Source organism: Balaenoptera borealis (assembly GCF_965194805.1).
Source record: "Balaenoptera borealis genome assembly, chromosome: 8".
Taxonomy (NCBI): Eukaryota; Metazoa; Chordata; class Mammalia; order Artiodactyla; family Balaenopteridae; genus Balaenoptera; species Balaenoptera borealis.
The window spans coordinates 1,628,248-1,649,689 of NC_138865.1; the positions used below are offsets into that span (position 1 = coordinate 1,628,248).

The 21,442-nt window shown below is 45.0% G+C and overlaps 1 protein-coding gene across 2 annotated transcripts in view; it reads right to left on the reverse strand.

The window, feature by feature from the left end:
• Positions 1–21,442, reverse strand: part of LOC309633372 (uncharacterized protein) — an 84,827-nt gene that overhangs the window by 61,770 nt on the left and 1,615 nt on the right. Inside the window, exon 2 of one of the 2 annotated variants that reach the window (XR_014247469.1) lies at positions 15,030–15,207. Coding sequence is in view for 1 of the 2 variants with exons in the window: in XM_082402166.1 (XP_082258292.1) it covers positions 20,840–21,196 (357 nt within the window). In the remaining variant the exon portion in view is untranslated. Of the gene's footprint in view, positions 1–15,029; positions 15,208–15,470; positions 21,197–21,442 lie in introns of those variants that run through there. The other variant, XM_082402166.1, reaches the window with a different exon arrangement.

Below are 21,442 nucleotides of genomic sequence, written 5' to 3' on the forward strand. Positions count from 1 at the left end.
CATCAGCGCCCACTGTCTTTTATTTGCTGTTTTTAGGGAGCTATTACCAAAGAAGAGAGGGAAAGAAAAATATCTTAGGAAAGAACCGGCTGGTTTGAAAGAAGAATTAGAAGAAAGAAGGTCTCTCAAGGCAACTACTTCTGTATCCCAAATAAACAGCGATAAGACTGGAAGGGGAGAAAAAAAAAAAAAAAAAAACCTTGCTCGACAAAGACCCATAAAGGATTCTTAGTTAAACAAAAGATCTTAGCCTTACTGCAGAAGTCAGATGAGGATGTCGTTTTCCCAGGCAAGATTTTCAAATAAACTTAAGATAGACTCCACTAATTTGAGAGAGGTGCGTGGGAATTAAAGATGCAGACGTAGTTACCAGTAGAGGGAACTAACTTAGGGCCAATGAACTCAGGAGTTGACATGTTTCTTAGTGAGTTGGATTCCCGAATAAACCGTGAGCTGGCCCCCAAAGGGTTATGTCAGGAGAACAACCATCAGGGCTCTGTACACAGGAGCAGGAAGTGACTTACAGCCTACCCGGCACTGTGCGGTGCTCCTTACACCACACAACTAACCCCCTTTGATTTGGATTTAATTGCCTCTAGCTTCTGCAAGATTATCATCCCCTTCTCCTTTAATTTCCTGTACCATTAATCTCTCCCTGTCTACTGGTGTGGTAGGCTGAATAATGGTCCCTAAAATGTCCATGACCTAATCCTCCGACCTGTGAATACGTCACCTTACACAGCAAAAGAACTTGGCAGATGTGATTAAGCTAAAAACCTTGAGATGGGGAGATTCCTTTGTATTATCTGGGTGGACCTGCATGATCACAAGGGTCCATATAAGAAGACAGAACTGTTAAGCAAAAAAGAACCAGGACTTGATGACTTGGGAAATTCTCAGCCTGTCCAGATTGCAAAAGATATTAAAATTAGGAAATTCACTGTCCAGAAAGCATATTCCGACAAGAAAGCCAAGGGTTTGGCTGGATGACCTTTGGCTAGTGCCTTGAACAGATCAAAAGAGGAATCAGGCACACAGGGCGCTCCTGAAGAGGGGGGCATGTGACTCCTGGGTCCCCCCAGCCTTCTCAGTAAAAGGCAGGATATACATAGGATTTTCAGGAAAGACTCTTGTTCAATGGAGTGAATCCCTGTGAGTGCACAGGACACCCACGAGGTACCTAAGAACATTCGTTCAGCAGAAGCACCGCCAGGTTGCGCTGAAAGGGACAGAGAAATGAAAAAGGCTGCAGGACTCGCAAAGCTCTATAGGCAGGCAACCGTCTGTTAAACTACTCAGCTGCAAACACGTGCTACCTTTCATTCAAAAGGAAGGATGTATCCAAGAGAAGAGCCTCAAGCCAAGAGGGCAGAGCCCAGAGCCACAAAGGATTGTTTCCAAGCCTTGAAATCTGATGGCCTTTGCCTTTGTGGATTTTTTAATTTCTTGGGACCCACAAGTGCCCTCTTTTTGTCCTCCATTTTCTTCCTTTTCGAACAGGGATGTTTATAACGGGTACCCTATCCCTGTCCCAACACTCTATTTTGGGAGCAGGTAACTTGCTTTCTAGCTTCCAAGCTACATTGATGGAGAGGAATTTTGTCTGAGGATGGTTCATATGCAGTCTCAGCCATACCTGATTTAAATAATTTAGGTGATGGGATTTGGATCTTTGGAGCTGATGAGATTTAGATGAAATTTTTGGACTTGAGTTGAGGCTTTGGGAGACTTTGGAATGGGGTGAATGTATTTTGCATATAAAATAGATGAGAGTCTTTGGGGACAGAGGGTAGACTGTGGTAGACAAATAAATGGCCCCCAAAGAAGTCCATGTCCTAATCGCCAGAACCTGGGAATGTTACCTTATATGGCAAAAAGAACTTGCATATGTGATTGATTTAAGGATTTTTGAGATGGGAGATTATCCTGGATTATCCAGGGGGCCGGATGTGATTTCAAGAACCCTTATAAGGGAGAGGCAGGAGGTCAGAGGGGAGAGAAGTGCCATGCTGCTGCCTTATAGATAGAGGGGCAGGGGGCACAGGACAGGTGATGCAGGCACCTCTGCAAGCTGGAAAAGACAAGGAAACAGATTTCCCTCCCGAAGCCCCCAGGCATAACACAGCCCTGCTAACGCCTTGATTTTAGACTTTTGACTTTCAGAATTGAAAGAGAACAAATTTGTGTGTTTTAAGCCAATAAGTGTGTGGTGATTTGTTACAGCAGCAACAAGAATTCAGTACAACTGGCATTTACCATCAATTCCATTAAAATAATCAAGTCACTCCCATCCTTGAAACACAGGTAAGAATGAGCCCCTGCCCTGTTTCACCGCTTCTCTTTCCGTGTGGAAACTTGTAGGGTGTACACGCACCACCTCTACTTCTTCCCCTTCAAACTCCTAAAGATGATTGAGCTGACCTACCTTTAGACCAGAGTCTGCCCTTCAGCCCCTCTGCCAAACATCACCAACTATGAGCTACTGATTGCCAAATCCAAACAGTGCTGTTTAGTTCTTGACTTATTGACCTCTTGGCAGTATTTGAGATTTTCATGCCATCTCTTCTTTGAAAGGGCCTCTTCTCCCTTGATTTCAGCTATACTATTCCCTTCCAAATCTACTCTTCTTACATCCCTAGTCGGGATGAATGGCTCCATCATCTATTTCTAGCTGCTTAAGTAAGAAACCTGGAAGCTTCTGTTGGCTCTGCTCAGCCCCCAGTGGATTCTGGCTCACGCACAGCTGAATTCTACTCTCCTTTGCTATCACCTCTTCCCCTGATGAGAATGAGTTCTGTATTCTGTCATCTGGTTCATGTCATCTGTTCTCTCCTTTTCTTTTTCCACTCTGCTGCCTGCGTAATTCCTCCAACATACAAGCCTAATTATGTCAGTCCCTGGTTTAAAATCCATTAACATTTCTTCATTGCTTTCAGATTAGATCTGCCTGTTTACATTTCATCCCTTTTTAGCTCTCCCAAACACCATAGCTTCACAGTGACAAATGAGTATTTTGATTCTGATGATCTATCTCATACCAGTCCCCCCTCATGTTAGCTCCAAGAGAGCGGGTGAGTTAGGGAACTGGCCTCAATTTCTCATCTGTGAAATCGATCTAGATAATACGGCCCAACTCACGGAGGTGTAAAGGATTGAATGAATTAGTTCTTGTAAAGAGGCCAAGCACAAAGCAATAGGATGCAGGTATTATTATCATTATCATTATTATTATTATTGTTGTTATTTATTCTCCTCAGGAAACCTGAATGGGGCACTGGATTGCGGGTCCTTCCCTGAGTTGTGAGGCAGATGCAAGCCTTAAACTCCTCGGGTTGAGTGGTAACTGTAGCATCAGACCAATTGCACCCAAACATCATATTTTCAAGGCCTCCCTTTCTAGGCATTTATTGAGGACCTACTATGTTCCAGGCACTTGTTATACACAGATGATGGAAAAGTAAACAAAATAAAAAACCCCCTCCTTTAGAGCTTACATTCTGGTGGAGAATATAAATAATAATAAGAGAAGCAAGAAGAACATTGTGTTAGCTAAACAAGAGAGGAAGCGCACAGGGACCAGGGGTTATAAAGCACAGAAGGAGAACGGAGGTTAGATTGTAGATGGGTGGACAGGAAAGCCAGCTAAGAGCTTGACTTTTGACGAAAGATGTGAAGGAAGGGAGGGTCCAGCGTATTCTGTTCTCTGGGAGGTGCTGCGTCTGACTGAGGGACAGCCCAGCCCTGAGGCAGCGTGACGGTCCAGGGACAGCAGAAAGGTCTGTGTGGCTGAACCGAAAGACCAGGGTGACCGTGGGACCAGGGGAAACCACCAAGATAAAGCTAGGAAGCAGGCCCCAGACACCACGGGAGGACATCGGCTCTCACTCTGAACATGATAGGAAGGCACGGCCTGGTAAATATGCTGGACATTTTGGCCTTATTTAAGTTTCCTTATCTTTATTGAAAATGTGAATAATTCATATACACATTTCTTTTGCTTTGGAAAAAATTTCTTAAAAACAATCAAGAAATGAAACAGTATAAAAATAGTATAAGAAATTATACTCCTGGGCTTCCCTGGTGGCGCAGTGGTTGAGAATCCGCCTGCCAATGCAGGGCACGCGGGTTCGAGCCCTGGTCTGGGAAGATCCCACATGCCGCGGAGCAACTAGGCCCGTGAGCCACAACTACTGAGCCTGCGCGTCTGGAGCCTGTGCTCCACAACAAGAGAGGCCGCGACAGTGAGAGGCCCGCGCACCGCGATGAACAGCGGCCCCCGCTCGCTGCAACTAGAGAAAGCCCTCGCACAGAAGCAAAGACCCAACACAGCCAAAAATAAATTAAAAAAAAAAAAATACTCCTCGTTTGACAATCTAACATTTTACATATGCTCTTTTTCCCTCTAATACCGATATGACCATTGGCTTTCCGACCAAGGGCTTTTCTGACAATTTGCTGGTGAGACAAAATTAAGTCAAGAGAGTTTAATATTTTTTAGGATGAAAATGTCAACACCCTTTCTTTGAAAAGGTCATTCTGAATCGCATTCATGTACGTTTCAGTTGTGCATTCATGTACGTTTCAGTTGTGCATTCATGAGTATAATTTTCAATTTATAAATCAAAAATAAACATGGTATTAACAAAAGCATAGGCTGTGTCTATGGACAAGCAATTGCCCATAAGTGTTAAAAATAGTTGGCTTGGCTTTTCTCCTGCAGAAAGACTCCTTGATAAGAAACGAGACGCTCCAGCCAAACTACAGTAAGAGTGACAGGCGACAGATGAGCCCCCGGGTCCTCGCCATTTCTGCCGCAGGCTTCTACAACACCTGCTCTTCCGTCCGTCAGAGGAAACCTCGGGGCTGAAGGCACACCAGCTCGCAGCAAATTCCTTCCCAGAATGGCAAGCGCTGAGAAAGAGCGAGTCCAGCAGAAGCAGGCGAGGGCAGACCCGGGATTTCTGTGCCAGAGCAACTGTCCTCCACGCTGGCGTTTTTTCAGCGTCTAAATCCTTCTTTGCTCCAACAGCTGGTTTCCCCCTTTGTCACATTCTTCCTTCCTTTCTGCTTTCCCGGGAGTGGCGGTCGCATGGTCCAGGGCAGGCTCCTTGGGGGGGGCGGCCCCTGAAGCTGGGGGCAGCTGTCCCCCTGTCCCCGCCTGTCCTGCAGCAAACGCCCCCTGTGCAAGTCTGATGCTTCCCCGCCCCGAGTCTCCCTGAGGCAGAGAAAATGCCAACTTTAGGAGAAACAGGGGCTGTCCGTTGTGATTTACGTCAAAGAAGTCTCGAAGCCACTTTTAAATATCGAATTATCCTGGTAGATCTGCCTTTCCCCTCTAATGGAGAAAAAACAAATCAAATGGCCTCATACGGTTTAGGGAAGTCTTTACTTTTTGAAAAAATACCAAACCATTTCCATGTCAACCATCAGAACTTTCAGCCATGCAAAGATTCTTAAGCTTTAATTTATATTCAAACTGTAAAAACTATTGGTTTCCTTCCTGTTTTCCTTTTTTCTAATTAATGTAAACACTTCAAAAAGTCACTTTTTATGGCCCCTTCAAAATTCCCTGAGTTTGCTAAACTGTTCCATAAATTGTATCAAAGTTGCTTTCGTTTTCTGCTACTATAAGCCGTGTGGAATTGTTACGTGTTTTTGAGTAAAGCTCTTCCTGTAGTTGAGATTGTGCCCTCGGAACAGACCTGGGACTGAGTGGGTCAAAAGACGTGACATTTTGATGTCAGCCAGGCGAAGAGGATGGTTCACAGACGCAGCACACGGCCCACTGTGCTTGGATCTGACAGAGGTAAATCCACAGGCCAGGGCCACCCCGCAGCAGAGGGACTCTGCTTTAAGGTGCTAAAATCAGTGAAGTTTATTTGTAATTCTCCGAATTGAAACATACTGAATTCAGATTCTCTTGAATTGATTATTCTCTATTTTATACCCAAACGACTTCAAAATTTTTTACTCTCATAGGTTCATCAGTCAAGAAAGGATGTTAAAAGATTAAAATGACTTTAGCTCATTGTGTGGGTAACCTTTTTGGCTTCATTTATTTTTGATCGTAAGCGTAATGCAAGCACACAAATTCCAGATATAAAAAGGAAAAAAGAAAAAAGGATTGAAAGTTTTCTTTAATCTCACCCTCCAGATAGAATAACCAGGATGCAACGTGCTTGTTTCTCTTAACAGTATATTTGGGGCACCTTTTCTATTCCACTTCTTGGTATGTTAAAAAGTACATGTTACAAATTATTATGATACATTAGGCAAAGAATAAGGAGGAAGAAGAGTTATAGTCAAGATAATCTCTGATGCCATTTTTAGAAGTAACCCTGCACAGCCACCTTGGGGCCATGTCCCGCTCAGCCCTGCTCACACCCGGTCAGAGGGCACTTGCTCCCAGGTTGACCAATGTCACCCTCCAGGAAAACTTAAAAATGTGTCATTTATGTGCCAGAAAAGAGAAATAACAGACATCAGTATAGATTTACAGATATATATATACATACATATATTATATACATATGTAATGATGATCCTACAAACACTGAAATGTACATTATTTTTATCCTAATCCTGTCTTGAATATAGTCCTGTAACCGCATACTTATTCACTCATCCCGCATCCTTTTTTCCCCCCAGTTTGCGTAAGCCTAACGAACTTTCATTTTGCTGCAGGTGAGTGGGCCTCCAGCTCTTTAAACTGCAATGGGACCAGGTCAGTGGATTTCGAAGAGAACAAGAAATGGATGTAGTTATTGAATATGTGCTGCTATTTTGATGTAATGCGCTGCTTGTACGAGAAAAGATCTGTCATCCCATTCAAGCCATCATCCCATCCCTATTTTCCATAAGGAGCTGGCGTGCACACCAGCAGTCTCGAAGGGCTGCTCCCCATCCAGTCCTGTCCCTTTTCTCACAATCTTCCTGGATATTTTGCCACGCTAATTCCTCCAGACAAACCCACATCAGTTTGTCAAGCTCCACAAAAAAAAAAAAATGCTGTTCAATTGAGGTTCCATAACATTTGTAGAATATTTTTATGGAGAATTGTTTATGCTACAAAATCAGTCCTTCCCACAGCATTCCATTTATTCCCGTTCTCTGTTCCCTCCTTTTCTTCAGAATAGGTTAAGACGTGCATTTTATGGTTAGTGTTCCTTGAGGTTTTATCTTGTGTCACTACGTGTTGCATCTTAGGTGTGTGTGAATAAATGTGTGTATGTCCACAACTGGACCACATACACATATGCATTAATATAATTAATGTACCACATTACAGTGGACCCCTTCCCTCCCCACCCCACTAAGGTATTTTTTAACTGAGAATGGATGTTAAATTGTGTCCAAAGGCTCATGAATAATCTATGGAGATAGCTACAGAGCTTTTCTCTTTTGACTTATCAATATGGAGAATTAAGTATTAGATCTTTGGGTGTTAATTAAGCCAACCTTTATAACTTGGATAAAACCCAGTTGTCCATGGTGTATTCTTCTATTACCAATAATTTTTCCAGATTTTATGTTACTATTCCAAACACCAATCTGCACTTTTCTCTCTTTATTCAACTGGATATCCATTTTATTCTTTATGAAGAAATGTTAAATGTATTTTGCTTGAATTCAATAAAAAATACCTTGAAATTAATGTTACTGGCTTTTAAGCCCAGAAGAATAAAACTTCTTTACAGCCGGGCCCTAAGAACCAAGCTGAAAATGAGATTATTTCTGCTTAAGATCATAATTACTAACCGTGCCCCAATATCCATTCATAACGTGCATGAAGAAATCTATTCTCAATGTCAACTCTCCTTTTATTACTATTGTGATAAAATTCTATTCATTTTTGTGCACATACAAAAATTGGCAAACATCCCAAGTAGCTGAAGCCTGTGATCAAAAGACCACCCACAGGCTTAGGCTACACATACGCAGCAGATTTAACCACAGTTCATAAAATATAACTCATGAGGGACAAATCTGAAGTTCACTGCTATATACAGATGAACATAACATGTTTAATCAAACAAGGCTTCGGGGCACTCCTGATTCTGTGACATGTGTCCAAGCCACATACAAAGTAAGAGGAAGAAGTAGGAAGACTGGCCATGGTTTGAAGGACACTTGTTCCCAGAATCACCAAATGGGCCAATAAGTGGCTCACTAGGACAACTCTGCAAGCATTTTTTGCCTCTAATTTTATTTGTTTCCTGATCAGATTTCCCAGTTAACTATTTTTTGTGCTGCCCTATGATCCCTGTTTGCTGGTAGACCATGCCAGGAATGAAGGGGGAAGGAAAGTGTTCAGAAAGGGGGTAAGGGGACCAGCTCCTGGAGAATCAGAGGATTTTCAGAGCTTCCTGGGCCCCCAGGGTGAGAAAACATAAAAGAAGGATGAAGGGGCAGGTCTGCACACTCCTTTTCACACCCCTTCCATCACAGAAGCTTTGATTACTTTTGCCTAGAGTTTGTCTGAACAACCAAGGTTCTCACCTTGTAAACACAAGTTTGTATACCTGTGCACCAAAATATGCCATGTCGTTACTCAGCCTGAAACTGTAAAGCGGACAGATGGGGAATATGGAAATAGACTGACCACAGCCTGGAAGTCTCGGTGACCAAGAAACATCAGTGAGAGCCCTCGAGGATGGAAGTTTCCGCTTAAATACTGAGACGCTTGAATCTGCAGTTTTGAAAAGGGAGCGTGTCCAGGTGCGGCCAATGGAATAAAGGTGTGGTGGACAGCCTCCAACAAGACCACGGATGGTCTTGCCCGTTGGTAGCCACACCCCTGCGGAGCCCCCTCCCACAGTGAGCAGTGCGACTTGTGTCACCAGGGATGCGGCAGACAGGAAGGAATGTGACCTCAAGGCCGGGTCATAAAAGACATGGGGGCTTGGACCTTGCCCTTTCGTGAGTCACTCACTCTAGGTGAATCCGGCTGCCTCAGAGTCCCAAGCCCAGTCCTGCTTTCAGAGGAAGGGAGCCTTGGGCAACGTCTGGACGTCAATGTCACGATACCCTGACCCGGAATCACCAGGCTCAGACCCTACTGCATTCCCGACACACAGAAACGCTGTGGGATGATTAACATTTATTGTTCTGAGACATGAATTTTTTCAATAATTTGCTATGAAGCAGGATGGGAGAGGGGGAGCAGGCCCCCTAGGTCATCTGTAAAGAGAACGGAGATGAAGATGGCTAGAGCTAGGCAGGTAGAATACACATGGGTGCGGAGGAAACACACAAACAGGCTGACGTCACCAGGGCATGGGATGCACCTGGAGTGGAGAGAAGCAGGAGCTCAACCGGAGCCCAAGTCTTAATTGAAAACATGTGGACGGAGGGTGGGCCCCTCAATGCAGGCCTTGGAGAGAGCAGGAATTTGTATACAAAGAAGAAGAAGTAACCATTTGGAAGATGAACTAAGATCCAGTGGAGGGGTCACAGCCCCACCCTGACCTCGGTGCTCACAGAAATGGGCTCTGGGGGTAAATAAAAGTGGACCACACACCATACACCTGCATATGCACAGGTCTCATCCTTAACATCCCCAGAACCTTCCCGTAATAACTTAAGAACCTTGGTCAAGAATCTCTTCTAAGGAAAAGAACTTTTGTGTTCAGATTCTTATAATACTTGTTAAACAAGCATGGTTTGCCGCGTTCGTATTATTCAAGATAAGTCACTTTTCTTTGTCTTTTTGAATAAAATCATATCTATCTTTGAGGCGTCTCAGGACCACAGCTACCTTTTTATTTCTTTTTCTTTATTCTTCTCAAAGCTTCATCACGTCCCGGGTGTTACCCCAGGCTTTGGGAACCGGGCTCTCCAGGGACATGAGGGCGAGGCCTCCCCCTGGTCCATGAACCAGCATGCTCACCACCGAGATTCATGGTGACACAATGTTCTGGCCCCGTGGCCTTTAGCACACAGAGGCTCCCACCGCTGTCACTCAGCCCCCCAGGCCACCGTGCCTAATGGCTCAGTGCCCAGGCGTCCACGGTCAGACCTCGCTCTGATGAGCCCCTGTTCTATCCCGCACGAACCCCCCACCCTTGTGTCCCTCCAGGCTCCAAGGACCCTGCTCTCTCCTGGGCTGTGACCAGCACCTCCCCCAGAAGCACCAGCCCCCACATCCCTGTAGACAACACAACAGCGTTGCTTCCATCTTACACACCCATCAATGTCTTTATGACGGTTTTCACACCTGCAACTTTCAACTTTTTATTTCTACAAAGAGGTGTGAATTTTCTCCTGTGGCCAAGACACAGTAAACATAATATAACTTGGCTACTCTTCCTGGAAAGAGGAATGGGAAGTGTCCTTTCACTGGTTTGGGAATGAGTCCACAACAACAGAAAAGGATGAGTCCCTAGTTTATCAATAACACGTTATGATTCTTTTTGTCACTCTGTGCAGTGACCATTCACTGGGTTGCACTCCCATCTCTTTCTAGAAACTGCAAGGCTGTGCATCTTCCTGGTAGTGTCTTCATAGGAGATGTTAGTATGAGTGTGCAGGCCCTCAACACACACTTTAGGTCGGCTTGTAAAATGAACCCCGGGATCTACAAAAGTTACTGCCTAGGCGCAGTCTGTTGCAGAGGGAAAAAATGCCTAGTGGCTCCTGCATAACTTACTATTAATACCACAATAAAATCTGTTAAAACATTTAGGTGAAGCTTGGGTCATATATGGTAAGCATCCATTTATCTTAAAATGAAGGAGGAGGAGGGGGAGGAGAAGAAGAAGGGGGAGGGGAGGGGGAGGAGGGGGAGATCATTCACTGTCTAGTGGCATTTGTAACCACTTGTGTCCTTGCTCTCAGCGATTCTTTCCTTAACTAAGGTAACAACTAAAGTAACGTCATGGAGCGGTCACAACATTTTGATTCCTATAACCTCTTCCACTTGCACTTTGCCTCAGGACACAACCGAGGTTTCTGTTTAACTTTTGATCATGACATTTTCAAACGCCAAAGGTACAGATATTAATGTCACAGACACAACGATGCCAAGCTGTATCAAACGTTACTGTTTTTCCACATTCCCATCATTCCTCTGTTCTAGAAATACGGCACTAGTCCAAGCCTCTGTTTCCTCCCCCACCACCCAGCTCCTAGAAATGTCTTTCCGGGCCTCACCCTTTCCATCCGCTGTGTCCATGGCCCTGGTCCTGGAGACTGTCTGTCTTATACTCCAGAGAACAAGGCGCCTGTCTTCTGCGAGGGTGACGGGTGGTGTGCAGGACGTGGAAACGGGCGGCACTTCTGACTGTTCAGTTGGGGCTCTTTTAGCCAATGCCCTGTCTCAGCACTGGCCTCACCAAACTTGCCAGTTAGAAGGAGCTTCAGGAAGAGGCCAGGTGCCTCCAATTTCAGCCTTTCTGTGACTCTGGGCAATCACTGCTTCCCACCGGCACCTCCTCCGCCAGCCACTTACTTTCCAGTTTGATTAGACCACTCATCTTTCTATTAACCATTTCCCAGCCATTTTGTCCATTTCTGGAGTCTTCTACTGCCTTCTCTCCCAATTTTTATCCTTTTGGGTTTTTACTATTATCTTAAGGGTTTTGGTAAGAAGAAGACATAAGCGCATTTTTTTTACCAGCCAGAGGGGTTTCTCCTCCCCATAAGCAGTGAAACAGCCCACGAATGTATCTATTGATATTTTCAAGAAGGACCGATTATAAAGGACCAGCGTGGCCTGTAAAGTTTCAGAGGAGCCCTTCCTAAGTGGTCCACCATGAGAAAAAACTTCTTTAGGTAAGAACCTGCATCGACTAGAACGATATTATCCAGATGAAGGAAAACTAGGCACTTCATTTCCAAATTTACTGCACCAGGAAGTTTTGCGTGATTATTTTCCGCCACTTATATTTGGCTCCGCTGCCTGACCTTGGAACAGAAGAACTTTTTGTGTTTTGTTATTTGGAAGTTCAAAATATTAGAATATGTTATAACGAGATGCTACAGAATAAGTAATGAGATGGTTGTGAGACATTTTTTTTTTTACAGCCGTAAAGGGTTCATATTGTCCTGAACAGTATTCGTTCGACATTTATGTATTTCGTCACAAATATTTGCTGGATAGTCAGGATGTGCTAAGCCTTGGGCTGAGAGCTCGGCGTTGCAATGTGTGGAAGATCCAGGCCCTGTGTGTTCATGTCTATTTAATCCCACGATGGACAATGTCCTCAACACACACAAAGTCATATCATAATTTTTAATTAACAAATTGAAGTGAGAGACCAATAGGGCTCTCCACTCAATTTGACAGGTGGCTTAATTTTTAAATAGTTACTGGATATTTTAGGATAATCTACCATGTGACTAAGTTAAATGCACAGAGCAGAAGATTATAGTTAGAAGAGCCTTCTTTAGGAGTGTGGCTTTTTCTCCTTAGAGTCATACACTGAACATTTAATTGATTAAGAATCCATTTAAAAGACAGGTGGGGATTTCCAGTCACAAGGTCAGAGAGTAGAGGAACATATGTAAATCCCATATTTATTAGATCCATAAATATAGTTCTCTCTACTCTAAGTGCTTTTAATTTCTAAGAACCCAGCCCTTGGAGCTGGCTTCTGGAATCCCTGGCCGGGGCCGTCTGGGGAAACATGAGTTCAGTTACCAAATATAGTTGAGTGGTGGAAGAGGACAGATGGGGTCTGAGCCCATAGCTGCCTCAAAGTGACCACGGACCAACAGTGTGTCATGAATAAACAAGGCCACCTTCACTCCCCCAGAAAAGAAGAAACGCTCCTCTGAAATCCATCACCTTTTGGGAGTCTTCAAAGTAACCAAGGATTGAAAAGGTCTGTAAAATATATCTTAATATACTAAGTAGTAAAACAACGTTTTTAAAGCTCTTTATTAAAAGCTAAAAATACAATAGTAGCTTGCTAGAAGATGTAACACTGTTTAGAAGATGTTTTGATTTTTCTTTTATTTGGAGAGGAAAAGTAATGGGAATTTTGCAGTCGTTCCCAAAACAGAAAGTACGTGAGATTTACCTGCAGGGTTTTATTTCTACCAATGCTGTCAGAGAGCTGCCTTTTCTATTATAATCTTAAAACTAAATTGGGGCTATTAATTCCAAAAGGATTAAATGTACTGATGGAGCCCACATTTGTCAAGATCATGTCTGTGTTTTGTTTTATAGAAAATAAGAATGCAGCTAATTCAAACCTTGCCTATACTTAAGCTAAATACCGATGGGTTAAAATGATATACTTTCGGTTTTAGTAACATTTTTAAGTTGTTAATTACACTTTCAAAGAACTTTTTTAATGAGTTGAGAGTAAAGGCAGACATTTTAAATCCTAACTATGCATAAAGTTTGCATATTTTTTTAAAAGATAAAACTTACTAAGGGAAACTATGGTCCAGTCAAATTTAAAACTTACAGTATAATTCTATATCACATGGCTGTAAGTTACACATGAAATTGTCTTGAATCCAATAGATGAGGTTGATACAGAATGACTTCAGGCTCATGTTACTTTTTCAACATTTGCTAAAAATACTAATTACCTTCTAGTATGAGTAATGTGTCGACATCCGGAGCCCATTGCCTGACAATATAACACTGACCAAGTCCGTTCAGTCATGAATGTGCAGAAATGACATCCTTATTACAGAATAGATATACTTTCCAATATACTTTTTCCTCAGAGACAAAACTTGAATGCTCACCTCCGTTATCCAGATTTTAAAAATCAGAGTCTATTTGACAAATTATTGCTAACAGTAGACAAGGCCTAAGAGATTTATCAAAGCAATACGTATGCTGTGAATATATGATTACATACACCCAGAATACAAATCTGTCCTTCTGCATTCCTGTGTCCGATATGGATTAGGGGTCCCGTGTCAGTTCTCTGTCTGAGCTGCTGTTTGTTGCTGAAACTGAAGATTAAAAGGGTCATAGCATACTTTACAATAGAATAGGGATCTGGATTACATGGGACAATTACAATCACTTTGGTTTCTTTACCTCATTTTTTTTAAATGCAGAGGGTAGCATTAGTCAAGTTTCAAAATAAATCTGACACATTCTTAAAGAGATACCACCTGAAATCTCCAGGGCCACGACAAGAGTCTACACTTTGCTAATATGTCTGTGTGTGTATAATACATCAAAGGGAATTGTGTTATCTGAACTCCAGCCAGGAATTCAGGCGTGGAGGCGATGGCCGTGTCCTGGTTAAATTCCAGCAAAGGAAATAAAGACAGCAGAGCAGCTCTGACTCTGACTTGGATCTGTTATATCATATGAGAGAACACAGACACAAGTTTGGCAAACAGGCTTTGAATTTAGGTGAGGGAATGAAGGCCAGAATAAGGACAATGGCAGTGGATGTGGATGATCTGGAAGTAAAATCTAGAATGGATTCAATATGGTGAATAAAGGTGGTATACAAAGAGGATACCAGTAACTCCAAATCCTCTCTCTGGAAACACTTTCTATGGCTGTTGTGGGCATGAAATCAGCTATTATGTTATGTCTCTGCAATTGAGATACAATATACCATCTGGGGAGAATTTAGAAACTGAAGTAAAAATATGCCATGCCTCCCTGTAATGACAATTTACTTAGAGATTAGGAAAGAGTGGAATCCACATGTATTTATCAAGAAGTAGATTATAAAATTATTGTGCATCTTTTTGCATCAAAAAGGGTTTAATAAATTTTTCATATTTGACTTTAGCCCTATAGGGAGGGAAGGAGGGAGGGAGAGAAGGAGGGAGGGAGGGAAGGAAGGAAGGAAGGAAGGGAGAAAGGAAGGAAGGAAGGAAGGAAGGAAGGAAGGAAGGAAGGAAGGAAGGAAGGATTTTAAAATGATGATTAAAGAAGACAATTTAGGTGATACAAACACACTTTGTTTAACCCTTCACGAAGTGGACAGTCTCTTTTGGAAGAGCCTCACCATGAAGAGGAAGGCAGGAAGCTTTTATAGGATAAAGAACAAGGGAGAGAGAAATAGAAAGTACTTGATTGGCTGGGGCTGCAGACTCACCTTTCTGGGGTGAGATGGAGGAAGGAGGTAAGTAAGGAAACCAGTGCTGGTCTGGCTTGGGGCTGGCCGACCGGATGCATGAGTTTCTGTTCAAGCAGAGCGTTTATAGGGACACAAAAGTTCCCTAAGCGTCAGGTTGCTGACACAGTTCCCGGGCAGGAGCAGCTCCGTCTTGGACCTAAAAAGTTATTTCAACAGAAGGAAGAAATTTCATCTAGGAATTGCATGTGCTTCCAGAACAAGGAAAAAAGGAAGTTTTAAAGCTTTTTCAAGTTTGGTTTTCATAGTTTGGGTTTTATTTTAAAATATTTTTAGTCTTGAATCTTTGTACCCATAGTTTTTATTACTTTTAGTAATTGTTTAAATATGAAAATAAACAGAAATCAAAATGCTAAATTCAATATTAAAATCACTCAGAATTTCCACTTTTTTCCCCAAAGAATGTGAAAACAGCAACCAAAGATTCCCCTAACCAGCCCATCCTCAACACACCGCAGACGTCATCAGCACCCATTGCTTGACGCGCCATCTTCCAACCTTCCTCCTGCGTTTATCTCTAACTGTATACACATTTTAAACGCCTAGTGAAACGTTGCTACCCCTGTCTGGACTCTCTAAAGCACCTGGCCCATGTGGTTTGGGATACTGAGTGATCATTGGTGCCTGTCAGTCTTTTTGTAACATCAAAGATTTTTCCTTTCAAAATTGTAGTAGCTCATCAAAGTCTCTGCAAAGGAGTCCATAAACTATTGCAAAAGTCCTCCCCTTGTTTAAATTATTCAAGTAAATACCCATAACAAACCCACTGTGAAAAGACAACGTGGCAGTTCCATGCCAATTTCAACCACGTCTACCATTTCCTGGTTCAACTTTGGCCAAACAATTGAATGTTTTTATGCTGTAGGTTGGGTAATCAAAATAATCAAAAGAAAAATAGTGTTCACCCCATCTATTATTCTCAGGATCCAATGGTTCACTACAGATCTTCCTGAGCTCATGATGGGGTTCCCTCCTGGCAGACCTATCACACGTTGAAAATGCATTGAATACACCTCACCTACCAAACGTCACAGCTTAGCCCACCCCACCTTTGTTACCAACCAGGGCTCTTGGCCTCCTTAATCAATAGAAATTGATAAGAGGCCAGATGAGAAATTCAGGCAAGGCTTTATGGGGGCCCCTGCTGCAACAGGAGAAGCGAAACAAGAAACAGGTGCCCTTGCTCGCTCGCTGATGGCGGGGCAGGATGGTTCCTTATATGGGGTGAGGGTAGGAGTGTGTCCAGGGGTCGGCAGGAGGGGTGGCTTAGGTGTTTTGCCCATCCCTTTGGGGGTGGTGTGTGCAGGGGGCATGTGCAGTACCCTGCTTTTGCTCCCGACACCCTGCTTTTGCTCCGGGCTCTTCAGAAGTGGCAGTTGGGTTTTTTGGTCGTTTTGTATCTTTTGTCCAGAATTTGCCCCAGCTGCGCATGCACACAGTTATTTTTAGTCCCTTACAGTTTCCTTGTATTTTATTGCTTGAGGAGAGATGTGTCCAGGTGCAAGCCCTGCAGCAAAGGGTCCCAGGTCCCAGCCTGTCTCACCTTCAAGGTGCCCAGAAAACTTCCATCAGCCTGCAGTTGGGTGAAATCATCTAACACAAAGCCTGTTTTCTAGTAAAATGTTGAATATTCCATGTAATTGATTGAATACCGTAGTGACAGTGAAAAGCAGAGTGGTTGTCTGGGTCCAGAGGGTTGTAAGTACGTCAGTTGTTTACCCTCGTGATCGCGGAGCTGGCTGGGCACTGCGGCCGCTGCCCAGCATCTCGAGAGGGGATCAGACTGCACATCACTGGCCTGGGAAAAGATAAAAGCTCAAAATTCCAAGTACGGATTCTACCGAAGGCCTATCGCTTTCACAGCATCGTAAAGTTGATTAGTCCAACCATTGCAAGTTGGATCATCTTTATAGGAAAGCCTGCAGCTCAAAACTTGGAAATCAAGCTTTTGTTGTTTGTAACTGGATTATTCTTCCTCCTAGACTCTGATGCTTCTCATGAGGTGCCTTGTCTTCCCCAACCTCCTCTCAAGTCGGGGAGTTTTTTTTACATTTCAACAGCCTATGTTCCTTGCCACTGGGGACGGTGCAGGGGGTGTCCCACAAGTATTTTCTGACCAACAAAATAGAAGGTTGTCCTGGATAGCACAGATCTTGTTTTCAGATAATTATCCTCCAAAGCCAGCAACTCTCAAAACAAATGTTATTCATAATTTAAAAATTTGTCTATTTTTTTCTATTATTTGTATATTCATATACGTATGTGAATCATATAGCTTTATATGTCTATTACATATTCAGGAGCTCAAAAATAAATGTCTTCCCAAATACCAAGATCATAATGCCAAGACAATTTAAGATGATAAAATTGCTTATGTCAGAATGTGTGATATATGAAATATTAAATGTTCAGTGAAAACTTACACGCTCTATATTTCATAGTGGAATATGGGTCCAACAGAATTCAGATAATGTGAACCTAGGGAGAAGTTGAGAACCGTAAAATTAACAATGAGAAATAATCTATCAACTAAATGGCATAAAATTCCTTGAGAATGGATGAAATATGCACAGGGATGTAACGACGTAGGTGACCATGGGAGCTGACATCTTATAGCAAAATTTCCTTGGGATACGCCAGACGCTGATAGGTCTGCTGAAGGTCAAGGTGGACGGGCAGCCATAATGCCTCCCAGTATTTGCAGACCCTCCCAAGCCTGTGCTTTATTACACGTTTGCTAACGCCTGAGGGTTTGGCATCATCACCTGATGGAGGGGTCTGCCTTCAGAGAACCCCCAGGGCGCCCGCAGCTCCTTCACTGCACAGTCCCCGAGTCTGAGGCACCGCCGGCCTGAAGTGTCCTGCTGTTACCGTCAGCCCCTCACACCCACAGTGAGCTGTCCAGAACTGCTACGGTCTACGGACACCGATGGGAGCCCGCAAGCATCCGTCCATCCCGTCCCATCCCACTTGTACCCTAACAACTCTGAAAGATGATCTGAGGGATAAATCACAGTACAGTTTCCCAAAATCAACTAACAAAAGATTTGAGACCAAACCAAGTATAAGAGAATCAGAACCTGACATTTCCTTGGTTTCCTACTTTTGTCTTTTTTCCTGTTAAAATGGCAGCTTCTTAGGGCAGAGAAGCCCATCTTCCTCACGGCTGTGTCCCCAGCCTGCAGAAGAGGCGCCTAGCGCATAGCCGGCACTCAACGAATCCATGCTGATGAATAAGACAGCAGAGAACATAAGCCAGAAACATGATTTGTATTGGGTTGGCCAAAAAGTTGGTTACAGAAAAACCTGAATGAACTTTTGGGCCAACCCAATATTTCTATGACTCAGAATTTAACCCTGAGCTCGCCGGTATCCACGCGTCGAAGAGTGTCAACATTTAGAGAATTCCCGACGTCTAATAGCAGGGATGCCAGAAAACAAATGTCTTTCTGGTTCTGAATTTTTTCATGACAAACTTTCTTTGAGGGTAATGAAAACCATACGAATCACTGTCTACTTTTTTTTTTAACGTGGCGTCAGAACTACCACCATTTTGTACTGGTACAAGAACATGTAACGTGTATTTTATGTGTATTCATTAACAGCTATGAACATGCAGCACTGATAACTTTATCAAGTTCTTCTCAGAAAGCAGAGCCCCGGCGATGAGTGACCACTGAAAAGACAGGTGACAAAGCCGGGCAAAGAGCAGAACGATTTGTCACCGAAGAGAGCCTGTCCCAGGGAGGTGCCACGGGGCCTGGGGCTGAGAGTGGGTGGAGGGGACAGGAGGGGCCTCCGGGACAGGAGGGGACAAAATACCTGCAGGGTGTCCTGTGTCTGCTGTGGATGTGTGGATCCCTCTCCTGTCAGTTCCCACCCAGGGCTCAAAACTGGTTCAAACGCTAGGTGTGGTTTTCTCCTTCACCTGCCACGATCGTGACCCAGACACTGCCAGACGTCCAGCACAGAGAGGCTGTCAGTCAACACCTGCTTTCCTGGCCTTCACAGGGTTCTTAACTAATCCTTAGAGTTCAATAAAATGAATGTTACAACAAAATACCTGCAGAGTGTCATGTTCAAAGAAGGAGTGAATTGTATTGACTGGAGGATCATAGAAAGTACCACCAAGAAGTGAAATTAAGTAGTTTTCAAGGATGAGCTGGAGTTGGAAAAACAAAACAGACGGGAAAGGCGAAAGAAACCACGTGTGCAAAGCTCAGGGGCGTGAAAGAAGACGATATTCAGAGCGGGAAGCAGACGGCTGGGCGTGGGCGCAGCGCCTGTCAGAGTAATCGTGGGGGACGAGGCCTGAGGCTTCACATCTCGCTGACCGTCCAGGGGCGCACAGGTAACCTGCCTGCCCCGTTTGGACCTTCTCTTATTAGCTGGGGGACCACTGGCAAAAAAAGCAGCAAAGGAATGGCACCGCCAAATTCGTGTGATTTCTCTCACCATCCGATCTCCTATTTTAACAGGAATCGTCATGTTCCTCCTTGTCTTTGGGTCATTCTTGACTCTTGCCTAATCCCTCCTCCTGGGTTGTAAGATGGTTACAGAAGAGACCATGCCTCGCTCATCTTCGCCCTCCTGGAAGCTTCCCTTGCGCATAGTAAGTGGAATTCATGGTCAATTTATCATTCTGGTAAAGGAAGAGTGACTAAACTGGGAAGGGCCATTTCTCCACATGAAGAAGCTAGACCCGCAGGAATCCAAAGAAAACAGAAAATAGTTGCAGCTTACGGGAGTTTTAGGGGAAACAACTAAACCAAACTAACAAGGAAGCGATGAAGGAGATGCAGAGGAGAAGAGGGAACTTCCAGGCAATTCGACTTCCTTCAGAAAAGAGGACAGAGGCAGGGGGCAAAGATTTATAGACGTGGGAGCACACCTTATGCCTCACACTTTCCAATCGTCAACCCTGCTTGCACAAGTGGACACTGACCTCACCCCCTCTTTACTCCTTTTTACACATTAGTTCTTTTTTAGTGTGTTGCATTTTCTTTTCTTTTTCTCATAAAGTCGCTTTATTTAGATTCCAAACAAACCAAAGTAGAGAGGAGAGATGACCCCGAGTCAACCCGTCCACTCGCGAGGCGGGACTCCGAGTCTCTGGCTGCGGCCCACGCGGGGCCCAGGGCCTCGAGGGCGGCGGCCTCCCTGGAGGCGGAGGCGGAGGAGACATGGGCTGGGGGACCCCGCGGGGCGCCCGGAGGTGGTGGTGGCGGCAGACAGGCAGGTGGCTGAGGTAAGATGCGGTGTCAGGGCTCCTGGGTACCCGAGTCCTGCGAGTCGTCCCAGAAGCAGCGGTCGGCCTCGGCCTCGCCGTCCTCGTGGAAAAGCTCTGCGTCCCTGTGGGCGCCGGGGTCCTGGTCTTCACGCAGGACCCGGCAGGCGTGGTGGCCACCTGCATGCCGCCCCGCTCCGCGTGCACCGTGGTCCCCGGGACCTGCTTCCGGATGCTGTCCGTGTTCTCGCGGTCCTAACCTTTGCTCTCTTCCCGCTTGCCGTGCGTCACGGAGGCGCCCCCGTGGGCGGGGAGAGGCGTAGGGTCCGTGGCGGAGGGAGACGGCGCTCAAGGGCAGCGTCCTGACGTTCTGCAGCAGCGCCCTGACGTTCTGCAGCAGCGCCCTGACGTTCTGCAGCAGCGCCCTGACGTTCTGGGCGGGGCTCCGCCGCTCTGAGGGCGTCACGGACCGGGGTGGGCGGAGGACGGAGATGCACACGTCCCCAGTCCGATAGATGTCGGGGTGCCATATCTTGGTCCGGGACTAACAGGCCGGCGGTCGTCGATGGGGCTCTCGAGGCGCCTTGAAGTAGCCGCCCTCGTGGTAGGTGTCGCGGCCGAAGATGGCCACCGCCCAGGTAGACAGGCGGCCCTCGTCCACAGGGCTCAGCGGGACGCCCTCCACCGGCTCCTGCTGCAGCCCCTTGAGCTCCAGCAGAAGCGCCTCCTGCGAGCTGGGCGCCGGCGACCCGGCCATGGCGGCGGCGGGCGGGGCCGGGGGCGCGTGGGAGCCACGGGACGTCTGCCGCCAGGAGGCCCCGGGCGCTCCATTAGCTCTGCGCCGCTGCCGGTGTGTTGCATTTTCTGTATGGATCTCACCAGCACGGAATTGCCAGAAGCGCTGTGTGAAATAACACATGAAATCTCAGGGCAATAACGGAAATGTTTGCAGTTGTATCTCTTTGATTACGACCTTTTAATGCGAAGGTTGAATAACACGGAAATCTCTGAAGCATAATTTTCTGGTGAGTTTGGGCCACGTGGAAACTTCCCCTTTCATACATGTTATGAGCGCTTTCCCGAGCCCACGTGCATGTTCTAGCGGCAATGTCGGGGTTGCAGATTAAACCCGGACCATATATGCCTT